Source organism: Eptesicus fuscus, chromosome 6 (genome assembly GCF_027574615.1).
Source record: "Eptesicus fuscus isolate TK198812 chromosome 6, DD_ASM_mEF_20220401, whole genome shotgun sequence".
Classification (NCBI taxonomy): Eukaryota; Metazoa; Chordata; class Mammalia; order Chiroptera; family Vespertilionidae; genus Eptesicus; species Eptesicus fuscus.
In genome coordinates this window covers 72532789-72546216 of record NC_072478.1, presented here as the reverse complement: position 1 = coordinate 72546216, position 13428 = coordinate 72532789, and the positions used below count along the sequence as shown (strand labels likewise).

The following is a 13428-nucleotide window of genomic DNA, read 5'->3' as shown; positions in this document are numbered from 1 at the left end:
CCTTGGATTCAGTTATCTGACCCTCTGTGTCCAAAAATTGGCAGGTTTGTTTTCAGAAGTTTATAAAAGACCATCATATTTTTTAAAAGTCTCTTATTTACTACATAATTTAAATTTTTGCCAAATTACTTATTAAGCTGTAGATACAATATCTGTGAAAGGCCCCTGCCTCCTTTTTATCTCTTAATCTTAAAACATTTAGTTCTGATCTTCAGGAAAATACACCTAATTATAAGGAGCCACTTTAGCACAAGCTCAAATTACTTATTAAATAAGATATTTCCTTTGCCTTTTCTGTTAAATTAGACTGCCTTCTTTATTCAGGGAAACATTTTCTATTTCTGTAGTGCCTTTACCTGTCATACCCACCCTGACCCCTACTATATTTCAGTGTGAATTGCTTAAAATCCTTTCTTATTTCTACTGTTCGATTTTAATTTTGGTAAAAATACTTCACCATCTTCTTAAAAATAGGAACCCTATTTTTCTCTGTGCCAGATGTTCACCTACATTGCCTAATTTAATCCTTAAACTAATCCTGGGAGATAGTGCTATTCCCATTTTTAGATGAAGAAATCAAGGACTAGAAACAGAAAAGTCCCTGAGGTCACACAGCTCATAACCTAGCTTGCTCTTGAAATGCTTACCTTGGCTGTCTTCTATGTCTTGATGCTTTTTCCTGACTTCTCTGCTCGCTCTCTTGTCCTGGCTCTTTCTTCTTTGTCTGGCTATTAACACTCCTTTAGTTGTTTAACAGTCCTCTACATTTCATCTTGCATAGTTTCCTAATCTGCCTAAATTCATTTTTTTACTCCTAATATATTCTAGATGAATCCCATATTACTCATTTTTCATTAATTCACCCCATGCTAATAGGTAAGTATTCTGTGATACCTGTGTTTGTATGTGTAGCAAGGTCTAGGTAGAATGCTACATTTAATAAAATTTAGATGAAAATTAATATTAACCTAAAGCATTGGTTTTAACATAAGCATAACCCTAGAAATAAGTGGTATATTGATCATTGATGCAGATGGAAACTTTTTCTTTTTATGGTCATTCTATGTTTGGATAGGACTGTTTTACTTTTCCTGTGTTTTATAGGACTTTCGCGGTTATCTAAAAGTTAAGTGACAGTTATATTTCTTTGTTTTTATTTTTCTCTTAGAGTTGTTATGTGACACTTTAAATATTTTAAATGAAAAGTATTTTCTTTGCTTAAATATGGCCATTTAGTTGATACTTGTTTTTTAAACCTTTAAAGAGAATTAAGTTTCGATGACTTGCTTTCTATTCTGGTTTTGATGTTCTCATTTAGGAAACAGACAAATAATTAGTCTTGAGAGATCACCAAAGAAATAATGTGCCCTTCGAATAAACATTAAAGACTATAAAGTTCTTTTCTTCCATTTTTGTCTCTGGTCCTCCTTGTCCTTCTTCTTTCTGTTTGTCACATATTTTCATTGTTGTTCGTTGCTCTTCTCTGTGCCATCTTCCTATTATCTTTTCTCTGTTGATGATTTGGACAGTGAGATTGTTCATATGTCTAAAGACCTTTCTTGTTTTGTCACTTGAACCTGGCCCCACATTGTTTTTTACAACTTCCCCTTTCTTTGGTTTGGGTTTAGACCCAACTCCATCCTTTGCCTAGGTTTCGAAGCTTTTCTGTTAAGGGAGAGAACCTTGCTGTCGTGTTGGCTGTGCATTGTTGGGTACATATATTGGTATCCATTGAAACAGGCAAATCTCAAAGGCTTCTTAAACACTCAGGTTCAATTTCTCTCCCCAAACCATTTGAAACTAACATGACTATTTCTATGAGGTGGTAGAATTACTTAGATGTGTAAGTTAAGTTTTATTTGAGTGTCATTGCTAAAAAGCGTTTTATTGCCATTTTCATTATTACAGTTGCCCTTTTTATTTTTTTTATTTTTTTTAACATATATTTTTATTGATTTCAGGGAGGAAGGGAGAGGGAGAGAGAGATAGAAACATCAATGATGACAGAGAATCATTGATTGGTTGCCTCCTGCACGCCCCCTACTGGGGACCGAGCCCGCAATCCAGGCATGTGCCCTTGGCCAGAATCGAATCTGGGACTCCTCAGTCCGCAGGCCGACGCTCTTTCCACTGAGCCAAACTGGCTAGGGCTACAGTTGCCCTTTTTTAAAAAAAATAATCTAATTGTTAAATTCACCACTTTGAATTGGTTCTATATGCCTTAGTGCACGGAGAACAGTAATGTTTACTATTGGAACCCTCAAATACTTTAAAGTGATATATGACATTCTTTTGAAGTGACGGAGGCCTGAGCCAATCACAAGACGACAGCATTGTGGGAACGAGACACTGTAGACACAGTCTGGCTATAATGCCCATTCCTGGAACACTGTCATCCAGCAGCCCGGATCTCCTTCAGCCTACTACCAGCATGTTGGATTTTTCCAATCCTTCAGGTGATTTTTTTTGTGTGATTTTTTTACAGCAATATTGTACCAAATGGACAAATAGATGGTTAGGCCTTGTGCAACAAATGCTAGGTTTACTTGCAGACTTATTTTCCTACCTCTAGATTATGACTTAATTAAAAAAGCTAAAAGGAAGATTTTGTCTTTTTGTCTAAGCTGAAGTGATATTTCCTTCAATATGGGTATCTTTTGATAACCCCAATCCAAACAGTGGAGTGAGAGCAGAGATACTTCTGAGCCAAAAACAAACATGTTATCCAGGGTGTGGATATGGTCACTTTAATCTAAGTGGCATGACTTAGATTATATCATTCTCTTTGATATATAGAAATGGGTTCATAATGTTCTACAAACACTGATTTTCCCCCATCCTCTGAAGCTAAGTTTTTGTCATGTATTGTAAAAGTACTATAGCATCTTTTTTATTGGTGCTCAAACTTTCAGTGTCTGGCATCAAGTTAATGGTTCTGCGTGTGTTGATACACAAAGGCAAAAACTGTCATTTAACTATATAATTTAAAATTTCATTATGAGGAAGAAACACTTTGACTTTGAAAAATTATTCTTATATTCATCACTTGCAAAAATTTGAGATGGCTTTCAATAAAAGACGCATACAGGTAAGAACTGAAATATATAACTGGGTCCAAGAAGAGGAGGGAAAAACATACCACTAAAAAGATCAGCATTGTGTGATTCAGCTTCAGTTTCAGTACTGAAATTCCTAGCAGCTAGTGTACAGAGGGAGGAAACTCAAATCACATAAGTCTCAGTATTAGAAAGGAGGAAATACAAGAGTAATAGTAAAGCTTATACTTTATAGTAACTTAAATAAAAACTGTAGGACATAACATAAAAATGCAGTTAGTGAAACTCATTCTACACACTGTTTCTTCCTTTTTATTTTACTTGCCTCTTTACCACCAGAGAGGTTACTAAACTCACTAATCTGTCTTTGGCACATCCTGCTCTCTACGTGACTACCACTGTGTTTTCTCTAGAACAAAGATTTTATAATGAGTTGTTACTTACCTTACATATTTCTAGTGACTTCTGTATTAAGATCCAGTCATGAGATAGAAACCACTTGAGATATTTGATCAAAGTTAATATAAGGAGTTGTTACCATGGTATAAAGTAAACTATTTATCTGAAAAGGTAAGCAAGCCTGTCAGGGTCCAGTTTTCACAGCATGATTATAAACCCTTTTCTTAGCTTCCTGTGCCTCCATTCTGTCCACTGACACCGCATCCATCTTTCCTGAGTACGACATGTACCTTCAGAACTCGCTTTGCTCATGCTGTTCACAATGTGTGGTGTTCTCTCCCTGCATATCCTGCGAACTTTTTCTTCTTCCTCAATACTCATCAGGGAAGCCCAGGTCCCTTTGCAATAGTTAGTCCCTCCTTTTCCAGAAATCTCTAGCATGAAAATTTTTGTTGACTCTCAATTGCTTGTCATAAGAATTTATTTCCATATCTGTGTGTTTGTGTGTTCCAGAGTAGTACTTCTTATTCTGCATTCACAAGTAAAATATTCTCACATTATCAAAACACAAATACAGTATTCATCCATGCATACCTCAGAGATATTGCAAGTTTGATTTCAGACCACCATAATAAAGCAAACATCATAGTAAAGGGAGTCATAATCTTTTTGCTATTGGAGGATCTTGCCTTCAGTTTGTAAAAACCCATAATCTGTGAAGGTCAGTAAAGTGAAGTGCAATAAAATGAGGTCTGCCTGTATTTTCATAAGACAAGTTTTTAAGGACATATGATTTATAGATTGAATGATTCTATGGCTGTATTTTTGCCACCGGAATATGTTGAAGTGGGATTAAGATGGTGAAGGGTGGGTTGTAGGGAAAGGAGAGAGAAGAGAGGGACGTTGGGGATTTGGCTGGGTGAAAAAGGGTGGAAGAGATTGGAGTTTTAAAATTTAAAAACTGTAAGCCTCATGGTGCTAAAATTCAGAATTCCTAAAAGGAGTTGCTACTAAATTTTATTTCAGATTAATTGCATACTTTTCTCATTGAAAACATAGTGAAAGGATTGAAGATGCTTTTTTAAAATCCATTTAGGAAAGATCTGTCTGCAAAGCTTAGTCCGCAGCAATATAAATGACCACATATAAAATAGGTATTTAACTTATAAATTATATTTTTAAACTCCAAAATGTGCATCTTTATGAAAGGCTTTTTATGGTGCTATTTATATTTATGTTGAATAAAATGTTCATTATCAATTAATTTTAAATTCAGCTTGAATTATATACGACAGCACTGAATTTTATATATTGCAGTACATATATGACATCAGCCAAGTTTAATTAATTTGATCTATCTTTATCTAAGCCATGTTTATGCTCCATGTTTAAGTTACTAGAAAGTGGGTAAAAAGCTACAGAACTGTTGAATAGTTTGCTTTTGATTGCTGATCTTTTTGTGGTTTTGCTTTGTTTTTGCTGCCTACAGCTGTTGGTTTTTACTGTAAGTATTTTGGAGATTCTATGCTTTCTATTGCTTATGTTTATATGTAGTATTTTATTTTTTAAAAAAATCAAATGAAAAAGAACTGAATGAAGCAGAAAGAAGAACTTTTCCATCCACTTATAAGATTGCCACTGTAAACTGGCATGTATTCTTTTTATATTTTATTTATTTCCTTTTTTTGCACGTGAATTCCATTGTTTTTTTTTATTTCAAGAGAAGTGATTTTAACCTTTTGCACTCGGATGTCGAGTGTGACTCGACACGGTTAGCATTAGAATAAATCAAGAAAAAAGCAAGCGAGTGCAAAAGGTTAAATATAATGTTACATGCAATAAACCTTAATATTTCAAGAAAAACTATCTTAAGTATAATAATATTACATGCAATAAACACCAATTACTCAAGAAAAATTATCTTACATATAATATTACATGCAATAAACATTAATACTTCGATAATAAAAGGATTTTAAGTATAACAATATTACCAAAACTACTAATATAGTATAATATCACAAAAGTTGTAGGAAATATTAAAATCTGCAACTAACAGGATTACTCCTATTATATTCTAGAATATTTTTCCCCCTCTGGCTCTATTTTTGTTCATCAGTTTATGTTGTTCATTATATTCCACAAATGAGTGATATTGTATGATATTTCTCCTTCTCCGACTTGCTTATTTCACTTAGCATGATGCTTTTAAAGTCTATTTTGTCGGATATGAGTATTGCTACTCCAGTTTTATTTTGTTTTTTTCTTTTCTATTTGCATGGAAAATTTTTTTCCATCCCTTCACTTTCATCCTGTGTGTGTCTTTTGTTTTGAGGTGGGTTTCTTGTAGCCAGCATATGGTTGGGTCATGTGTTTTTATCCATTCAGCTATCCTACACCTCTTGATTGAAGCATTTAATCCGTTTACATTTAGGGTTATTATTGAGAGGTACTTACTTATAGCCATTTTAATTCTGTATGGCTAGGTTTCTCTCTCTGTTTCTTCTTCTCAGCAATCCCTAACAGCAATCTTTTTTAGAGCATTTCTTATAATGCTGGCTTGGTGGTGATGAACTCCTTTAGCCTTTTTTTTTTAATCTGGGAAGCTCTTTATTTGACTGTCTATTTTGAATGATAACCTTGCTGGATATAGTAATCTTGGTCTCAGATCCTTGCTTTCCATTACCTTAAGTACTTCATGCTTCTGGCCTGTAGAGTTTCTGATGAGAAATCAGGTGTCAGCCTTGTGGGAACTCCTTTATAGGTACCAGTTTTCTTTTGCTGCCTTTAAGATTCTCTCTTTGTCTTTAATTGTTGGGATTTTAATTATGATGTGTCTGGGTGTGGGCCTGTTTGGGGTTCTCTGTGCCTCCTGAACTTGTGTGAGTTTTTCCTTTACCAGGTTAGGGAAGTTTTCTACCATTATTTCCTCAAACACCTTCTCTATTCCTTTCTCCCTTTCTGCCTCTTCTGGCAGATCTACTATCCTAATATTGATACATTTCACATTGTCCCACAGCTCCCTTAAGCTGTTCTCCTGATTTTTAATTGTTTTTTTCTTTTTGGTTCTCTAATTGAGTGATGTTTTCAACTCTATCTTCTAATTCACTGATTCTATCCTTAGCTTCCCCTAATCTGCTGTGTATTCCTTCCAATGTGTTCTTTATTTGTGTTATCTCATTCTTTATCTCAGACTGTTCTTTTTTCATAGCTACTATATCTTTTTTCATACTGTTGAGCATTTTTAACATCATTACTCTGAACTCTGTTTCAGATAAATTTCTTATCTCTGCTTCATTTATCTCTTCTTCTGGAGAATTCACTAGTTCTTTCATTTGGGGGTTGTTTCTTTGTTTCCTCATTTTGGATGTCTGGATTTGTGACTGTTTTAGGTAGATCCTCTATACCTCTCAAAGGTATGGCTAATTGGATCAGGCAAAGACTCAAAGCCTACAGAGACTGCCTCTGTCTACAGACTAATAGGATTCCAAGTTGAATTGCACCCATGCAATCATCCTCAGGTGTGGCTAGACTTTTTTCAACAGGGTGGGGCAGTTGCTTCTGCCTGGAGGCTAATTGTTACTTTTAATCTTTGAAGTGGCCTCAGGGCAAGATGTTTTCCAATAGGGTGTGTCGACTGTTTCCCCGAAGGCAAGACTGATGTCTATGTGGGAAAGATGTCCTCTGCTGTGTGAGGGAATGACTCAGCCCAGGAAACTTGGGGTGTCTGCCTTCTGAGTTCTATCCCCTGAGTCCCCAGTCCTGGGTTCTGCTCTCACAGCTCCAGTCCACTTCACTCTCCCTCTGCCAGAGCACAAGGTGAATGGCTCCATAGGGAATTTCTGTGCATTGGCCCTTTAAGAGAGTGCCTGAACTTTCTGCTGCCACTTCCTGGCAGACAAGCACTCCACTGCTTTTCACAGCCAGATGTTATGTGGGTACCCTCCTCAGTTTGGTGCTCTCTGCTGGGGACCCCAGCTTCGGGATTAGATTCCAGAGTTCTCAGTGGCATCCTCCACCCCCACCCCCCACCCCCCCAGCTGAGATATCTCTCCAGGACTTCAGTTGCCGTCTATGGGTGCCCAGCCAGCCCTTTCGAGCCTCCACCTCTCCTACTAGTCTCTGTGTGGTCTCCACCTTCAGGCCTTGGGTATCAGGTTTCTCTCCTGTGAGTTTTCCATTGATTTTCAGAAAGCCTTTCCCTATTTCAGTTGTAATTTCAGTTTGTGTCTGGGAGCATGTCTGTGCAGCATCCTCCTACTCTGCCGCCATTTTTAATTTCTCCCAGCAGTTTTGAGGAATGCTGGTCCTGCACTTTGAAGAATGTCCTGGTGAGGACACGTGGTGGCCCCTCAGGCACCAGTGCCTTTAGAATGATTGAGCTGTGTCACCACATCAGGAATCTTCCTCATCTCCTCAATTCTAGGGCATAGCCATAGTTCCACATGGAAAAGAAGAGCTAGGTTGCAGGTTCGATCCGGGGCCCGGGGCACCTACAAGAGGCAACCAATTGCTGTTTCTTTCTCACATTGATGTTTTTCTTTCTCTTTCTCCCTGCCCCCACTCTGGCATGTATTCTTTTAGTCACTTTCTCTGACCACATATGTTTTTATATTCATAGCATTAGAGTATACATGCTATTCTGAACCATGAAGTGTTTTTTTGGGGGGATTTTTGACCTAATACAAGAAGAGGCCTAAAATAATTCAGAGTGTGGCTAAAAGGATTTTGAAACTTAGGAATTTTTTTTCTGAGTTTGTATATGGAACTTCTGCTTTTTTTTTCATTTAATAGCACAGACCTTTTTTAAAAACTTCTTTAATATTTAGTAAACTTCAAAATCCATTCTACATCGCAAATCTGTTATTTTAACGGGTTTGTTGTTATAAATGAACATATAATTAGTTTTTTAAAAATCAAACTGTAGAGAAAGGATGCATATAAACGTCTTCACTCCCCAGAATTAGCAGTTCTTCATTTAGTTGCATATCCTTCCCGAGATTTCAGTGCATGTAAAATGGTGTATCATTTCCTTCACCCCAAATGATATGCTGCACTATTCCTCCACTTAGCCCATTTCACTTAACAATATAACTTGAATACCTTTCTGTGTCAGAATGCAGAAAACAGCTAATAGTATTCCATTTAACCAGTCTTTTAGTGGACATTTAATTTAGAGTGTCGCCTAAACTTCAGTGTTGATATATCTTTACATGTTTTACATTTGCATTATTACTATATTTTGAATTTTGTTTAAAAACTCTTGTGGAGATTTGTTTTGTTTCTTGGCTTGCAAACTTAGTATTTACTGTCTGGCTCTTTTATACAAGTTTGCCACTCCTTAATCATTGATACCTTTTACCACTGCTTTGTGTTTTCTTTGTGACACTTTTCACTATATGGTGAGTCTTATTTACTTAATTGTCTTGAACCACCACTTACTCTCTTGAATACAAGCAAATCCCTGAGAGAAGAGGCTTTGTCCTTCTCATTTATTACTGTGTCTTTATCACCTGAACATTCTTGGCACATCCTAGGAACTCCATAAATATTAATTCAGCAATTACCATTTAAAGCAGAAAGAAGATTAAGTCTTTTTCTTTTTCTTTTTATGATCATCTTAAATATGGAAAAAGTTCTCTGGTTTTCATGTCACCTCGGTGTCAATGTATGCATTCTTCATTTATCTCATTTTCTTTTATTTTACTTAGGCAAGATTATAGTTAGCACTCTACAAATTTTGCCTTGGGGTTAAAAGTATAGATATCTGAGAATCCTTTTCTAACATTTATTTACCTATCAGAATTTTATGAATGAAGTGGGAATTATAAGACTAATAAATGTTGTACTTCTCAATGATTCTTTTAAAATGTCTATTTTGCCCTTACAGGATTATATTTTTAAGTGTAGTCTAGCTCCAAACCTAAAATTTGAACTGATTAACTCATTTTTGGTTGATTCAACTTGATTCTAGCCTCATATTTACCGTCCATATAATCAGTTAATATTTGAAGGTCTGCCACATTCCAAGTATTATGTTTGGCATGTATGATTTTCTCCCAGTAATAAACATGCTTGTAAAGAATATATATGTATTACACATGTAGCAGTTCTAAAATAGAAAGAGATTTACACTGACACTGATATTAGTGCAGAGAATTCTTTTCTCTGTCTCTGAAATGTTTTCCAAGTTGGTATTTTCATTGGTAAATTCATCAGGGTTTGTCTTAATCCTTTGAATAATCCCATTTGCGGGGTCTATTCTGGAGGTGCCCATTTATGATGCCCCAATCCCTCATACATGACTATACAACAGTTTGTTGCATTGGGGGTGGGGGGGAGGTGGCTTTAACAGAGTATGATTTTTTTTACACTGTTTAGCAGATACACAACTCTCTGTTCCTTCCCAGATGTGGTTATAGTATGTTCACAAGAGAAGAGAAAATGAAATGTGTGCCTATCATTAGGGGTTTGGATAAAATTAAAATATAAAAAAGGCATCAAGATGTTTATAAATAAATAAAAAGAATTGTGGCTCCCAAGTTGTATGTATAGTATAACCCTAATTTTTATCTTTTTGTTTTTCTGTGAACATGTATTAGTATTTTGTCACCTGAAAAGATAGATATGTTTATTAATCAAATGCAGCAGTGATTTCTGTTTATCTGAAATAGAAATGTATATTTCACTGTTGAGAAGGATCATTGTGTTCCAGATTGCTTTTTGAACAGGTAAAAGTAATATCCTGAAAATAACGGCACATTTTTTAATTTATATAGATATTCCTGATCAAGTTATAAGAGTTTTCAAAGCAGATCAACAAAGTTGCTACATTATCATCAGTAAAGACTCTACAGCTAAAGAAGTTGTTTGTCATGCTGTTCATGAATTTGGTTTGACTGGTGCATCCGACACATATTCTCTTTGTGAAGTTTCTGTTACTCCTGAGGGTGTCATAAAACAGAGAAGACTTCCGGACCAATTTTCCAAATTAGCTGATAGAATTCAGCTCAATGGAAGGTGAATGTGCTTATTACTAGTGAATGTACTTATTTCTAGATGTGTTTTTGAAGATTCCATGTCAAAACCGATATTTTAAATAGAAACATCATGTCTTAGGGCCACTGAGTTCTCCCTAAAATTGAAGTAGGATTTCTTACTTTTGGCCCCAGCTTTTCTTATCTCCATAATTTTAGAAATGTACTCGAAATGGCTATCCAAACGTGGGAAAAGTAAAGGGAAGACAGGTTGTTAAATATTTTAGCTCTCTTTCTAAAATAAAGTTTTAGAATCACTGATATAGTTCAGTCTCTGTTTTTATACAGAGAAGAAACTAAATGATACATATCTTTACATGTATCTGATTGTATTAATTTATAAATTTGTTTTTAATGTGACCATATGTACTTTGGGCAAAAGAAGCCATAATTTTCGCAATTTATTTTCTAAGTAGTTACCCTATTATGAATATGTGGGAATTTAGAAATTTTTTTTAATGTTTTGACAATAATAAAGAAGGAAAGTACTCTTACAGGTATAAAATCACTTACAAAAAACAATTTTTTCCTTTTAGGTATTATTTAAAAAATAACATGGAAACAGAGACCTTATGTTCAGATGAAGATGCTCAAGAACTAGTTAAGGAAAGCCAACTATCCATGCTGCAGCTCAGTACCATTGAGCTGGCCACTCAGCTGTCAATGAGGGACTTCGATTTGTTTCGTAATATTGAGCCTACTGAATACATTGATGACCTTTTTAAGTTAGATTCCAAAACAGGAAATACTCACTTGAAAGAGTTTGAGGACATTGTAAACCAAGAGACATTCTGGGTTGCCTCAGAAGTTTTAACCGAATCGAATCAGCTTAAACGAATGAAGATTATTAAACATTTTATTAAAATCGCACTTCATTGTCGAGAATGTAAGAACTTCAATTCCATGTTTGCAATAATAAGGTAAGTTTGTACAGATATATGTACAATTTTGTCATGATATTAGGCGTGAAGCTGGTTTTCTGCTTCAGTATTAATGGCTAGGAGAGAAAAAGTTAATAGGTTTTTACTTGTAAAAACTAATATGTGTCTTCCATTTTTGTGATTCTGGCTTTTTGTCTTTGTTCCATCTTTCTGTTACTTAAACATTTTTGGGGGGGGGGTTGTGTGGGTGATTGTTTCCCATATTTCCTCCTTTCTTTCCCTTTGCATAGTGCTGCCCAATAGTTGGTCTTTATTTATCATCAGACTTCTATACTCTGCATCTTGCAGTACCTCATCTTATGGTACACATAAACTAATTGCTAAAATTCTGTAGCACACCAGAAATAATTTTTTTTTCCTGATCTGACAAAAAAATAGGTATGATTTTGATACATTCGCATGGATGGCTATTGTTATGTTTGCTGTTGTCATTTTTTAATTTGATAATATAAGGGAAAAGAAGTCTCTGCCTCTGACTAAACAGTCAGGTATTGCATGTTTTAAAAATTGTGGCACACCAATTGAAAATCGCTGGTCTAGCTAAACATTTGTCAGTTTTGTCATTTCAAAAAAAACAATTCTTAGTTTCATTGATCTTTTTTATTGTTTTTCTGGTCTGTGTTTTATTTTTTTCTGTTCAGTATTTATTTCCTTCTTTATCCTAACTTTGGGCTAAGTTTCTTCTTTTTACAGTTCTTTGATACATAAAGTTAGGTAGTTTATTTGAGATCTTTGTTTTTTGTAATATGGATATTTATCACTATAAACTTCCATTTTGGAACTGTTTTTGCAGCATCCCATAGCTTTTGTTATGTTGTAAATCCATTTTCCTTTGTTTAGAGATTTTTTAAATTTCCCTTTTGTTTTCTTCTTCGACACATTGGTGGTTCAGGGGTGTGTTGTTCAATTTCCACTTATTTGTAGATTTTCAAGTTCTCCTCTTGTTAATTCCTAGTTTCACACCATTGTGGTTGGAAAAGATACTAAGTATGATTTCAATCTTAACTTGACTAAGCTTTGTTTTGTGGCTTATCTTAAGATCTATCCTGGAGAATGTTCTGTGCATGCTTGAGAAGAATATGTATTCTACTGATGTTGGATGGAATGTAATGGATATAAGGTCAATGTTTCCTTACTAGTTTTCTGTCTGTATGATCTATTCATTGCTGAAAGTGGGATATTAAAGTCCCCCACTATTGTTGTATTGTTGTCTATTTCTTCTTTCAGATCTGTTAGTGTTTGTTGAATATATTTTGGCACTCCAGTTTTGGGTGCTCATATATTTACGATTATTATGTCTTCATGAGGAGTTGACCCTTTTATCATTATGTAATGTAAATGACCTTTTGTCTCATGTTAATGTTTTTGGCTTAAAGTCTATTTTGTCTGACATAAATATAGCTAGCCCAGCTCTCTTTTGGTTTCTATTTATCTGGAATCTATTTTTCCATCCCCTTCACTTTGAGCCTCTGTGTGTCCTTTAAGTTGAAGTGACTCTTTTGTAAGCAACATATAGTTGGATCTTGTTTTTTTATCTATCCAACCATTCTGTACCTTTTGATTAGAAAATTCAGTCCATTTACATTTAGTGTAATTATTGATATATAAGGACTTACTACTTCCATTTTATATCTCATTTATTTATTTTGTGGCTGTTTTGTAATTCTTTTGTTCCTTCCTCACTCTTTTGCTGTGTTTTGTTGTAAATTGGTGATTTTTCATTGTGGTGTTCTTGGGACACATCATAGAAGGCAGGGTTCTTTTTTTTTTTTTTAATATGTTTTTATTGATTTTAGAGAAAGAGGAAGGGGGGAGAGAGAGAGAGAACCATCGATGTGAGAGAGAAACATCTATCAGTTGCTTTCCGAACATACCCCGGCTGGGGATTATACTGGTGACCTTTTGGTGCACAGGGCAATGCTCAACCAACTGTGCCACACCAGCCAGGGGCCCGAAGGCAGGGTTTTTTGGTAAAGACAATAATGCTGGTAAAAC

The 13428-nt window shown here is 35.2% G+C and overlaps 1 protein-coding gene across 2 annotated transcripts in view; it reads left to right on the top strand.

The window, feature by feature from the left end:
- Positions 1 to 13428, top strand: part of RAPGEF6 (Rap guanine nucleotide exchange factor 6) — a 181626-nt gene that overhangs the window by 125497 nt on the left and 42701 nt on the right. For both annotated transcript variants that reach the window (XM_008142669.3, XM_028149018.2), the window contains exons 17-19: positions 2299 to 2456; positions 10235 to 10475; positions 11029 to 11412. In XM_008142669.3, coding sequence (XP_008140891.2) covers positions 2299 to 2456; positions 10235 to 10475; positions 11029 to 11412 — 783 coding nt within the window. The remainder of the gene's footprint in view (positions 1 to 2298; positions 2457 to 10234; positions 10476 to 11028; positions 11413 to 13428) is intronic.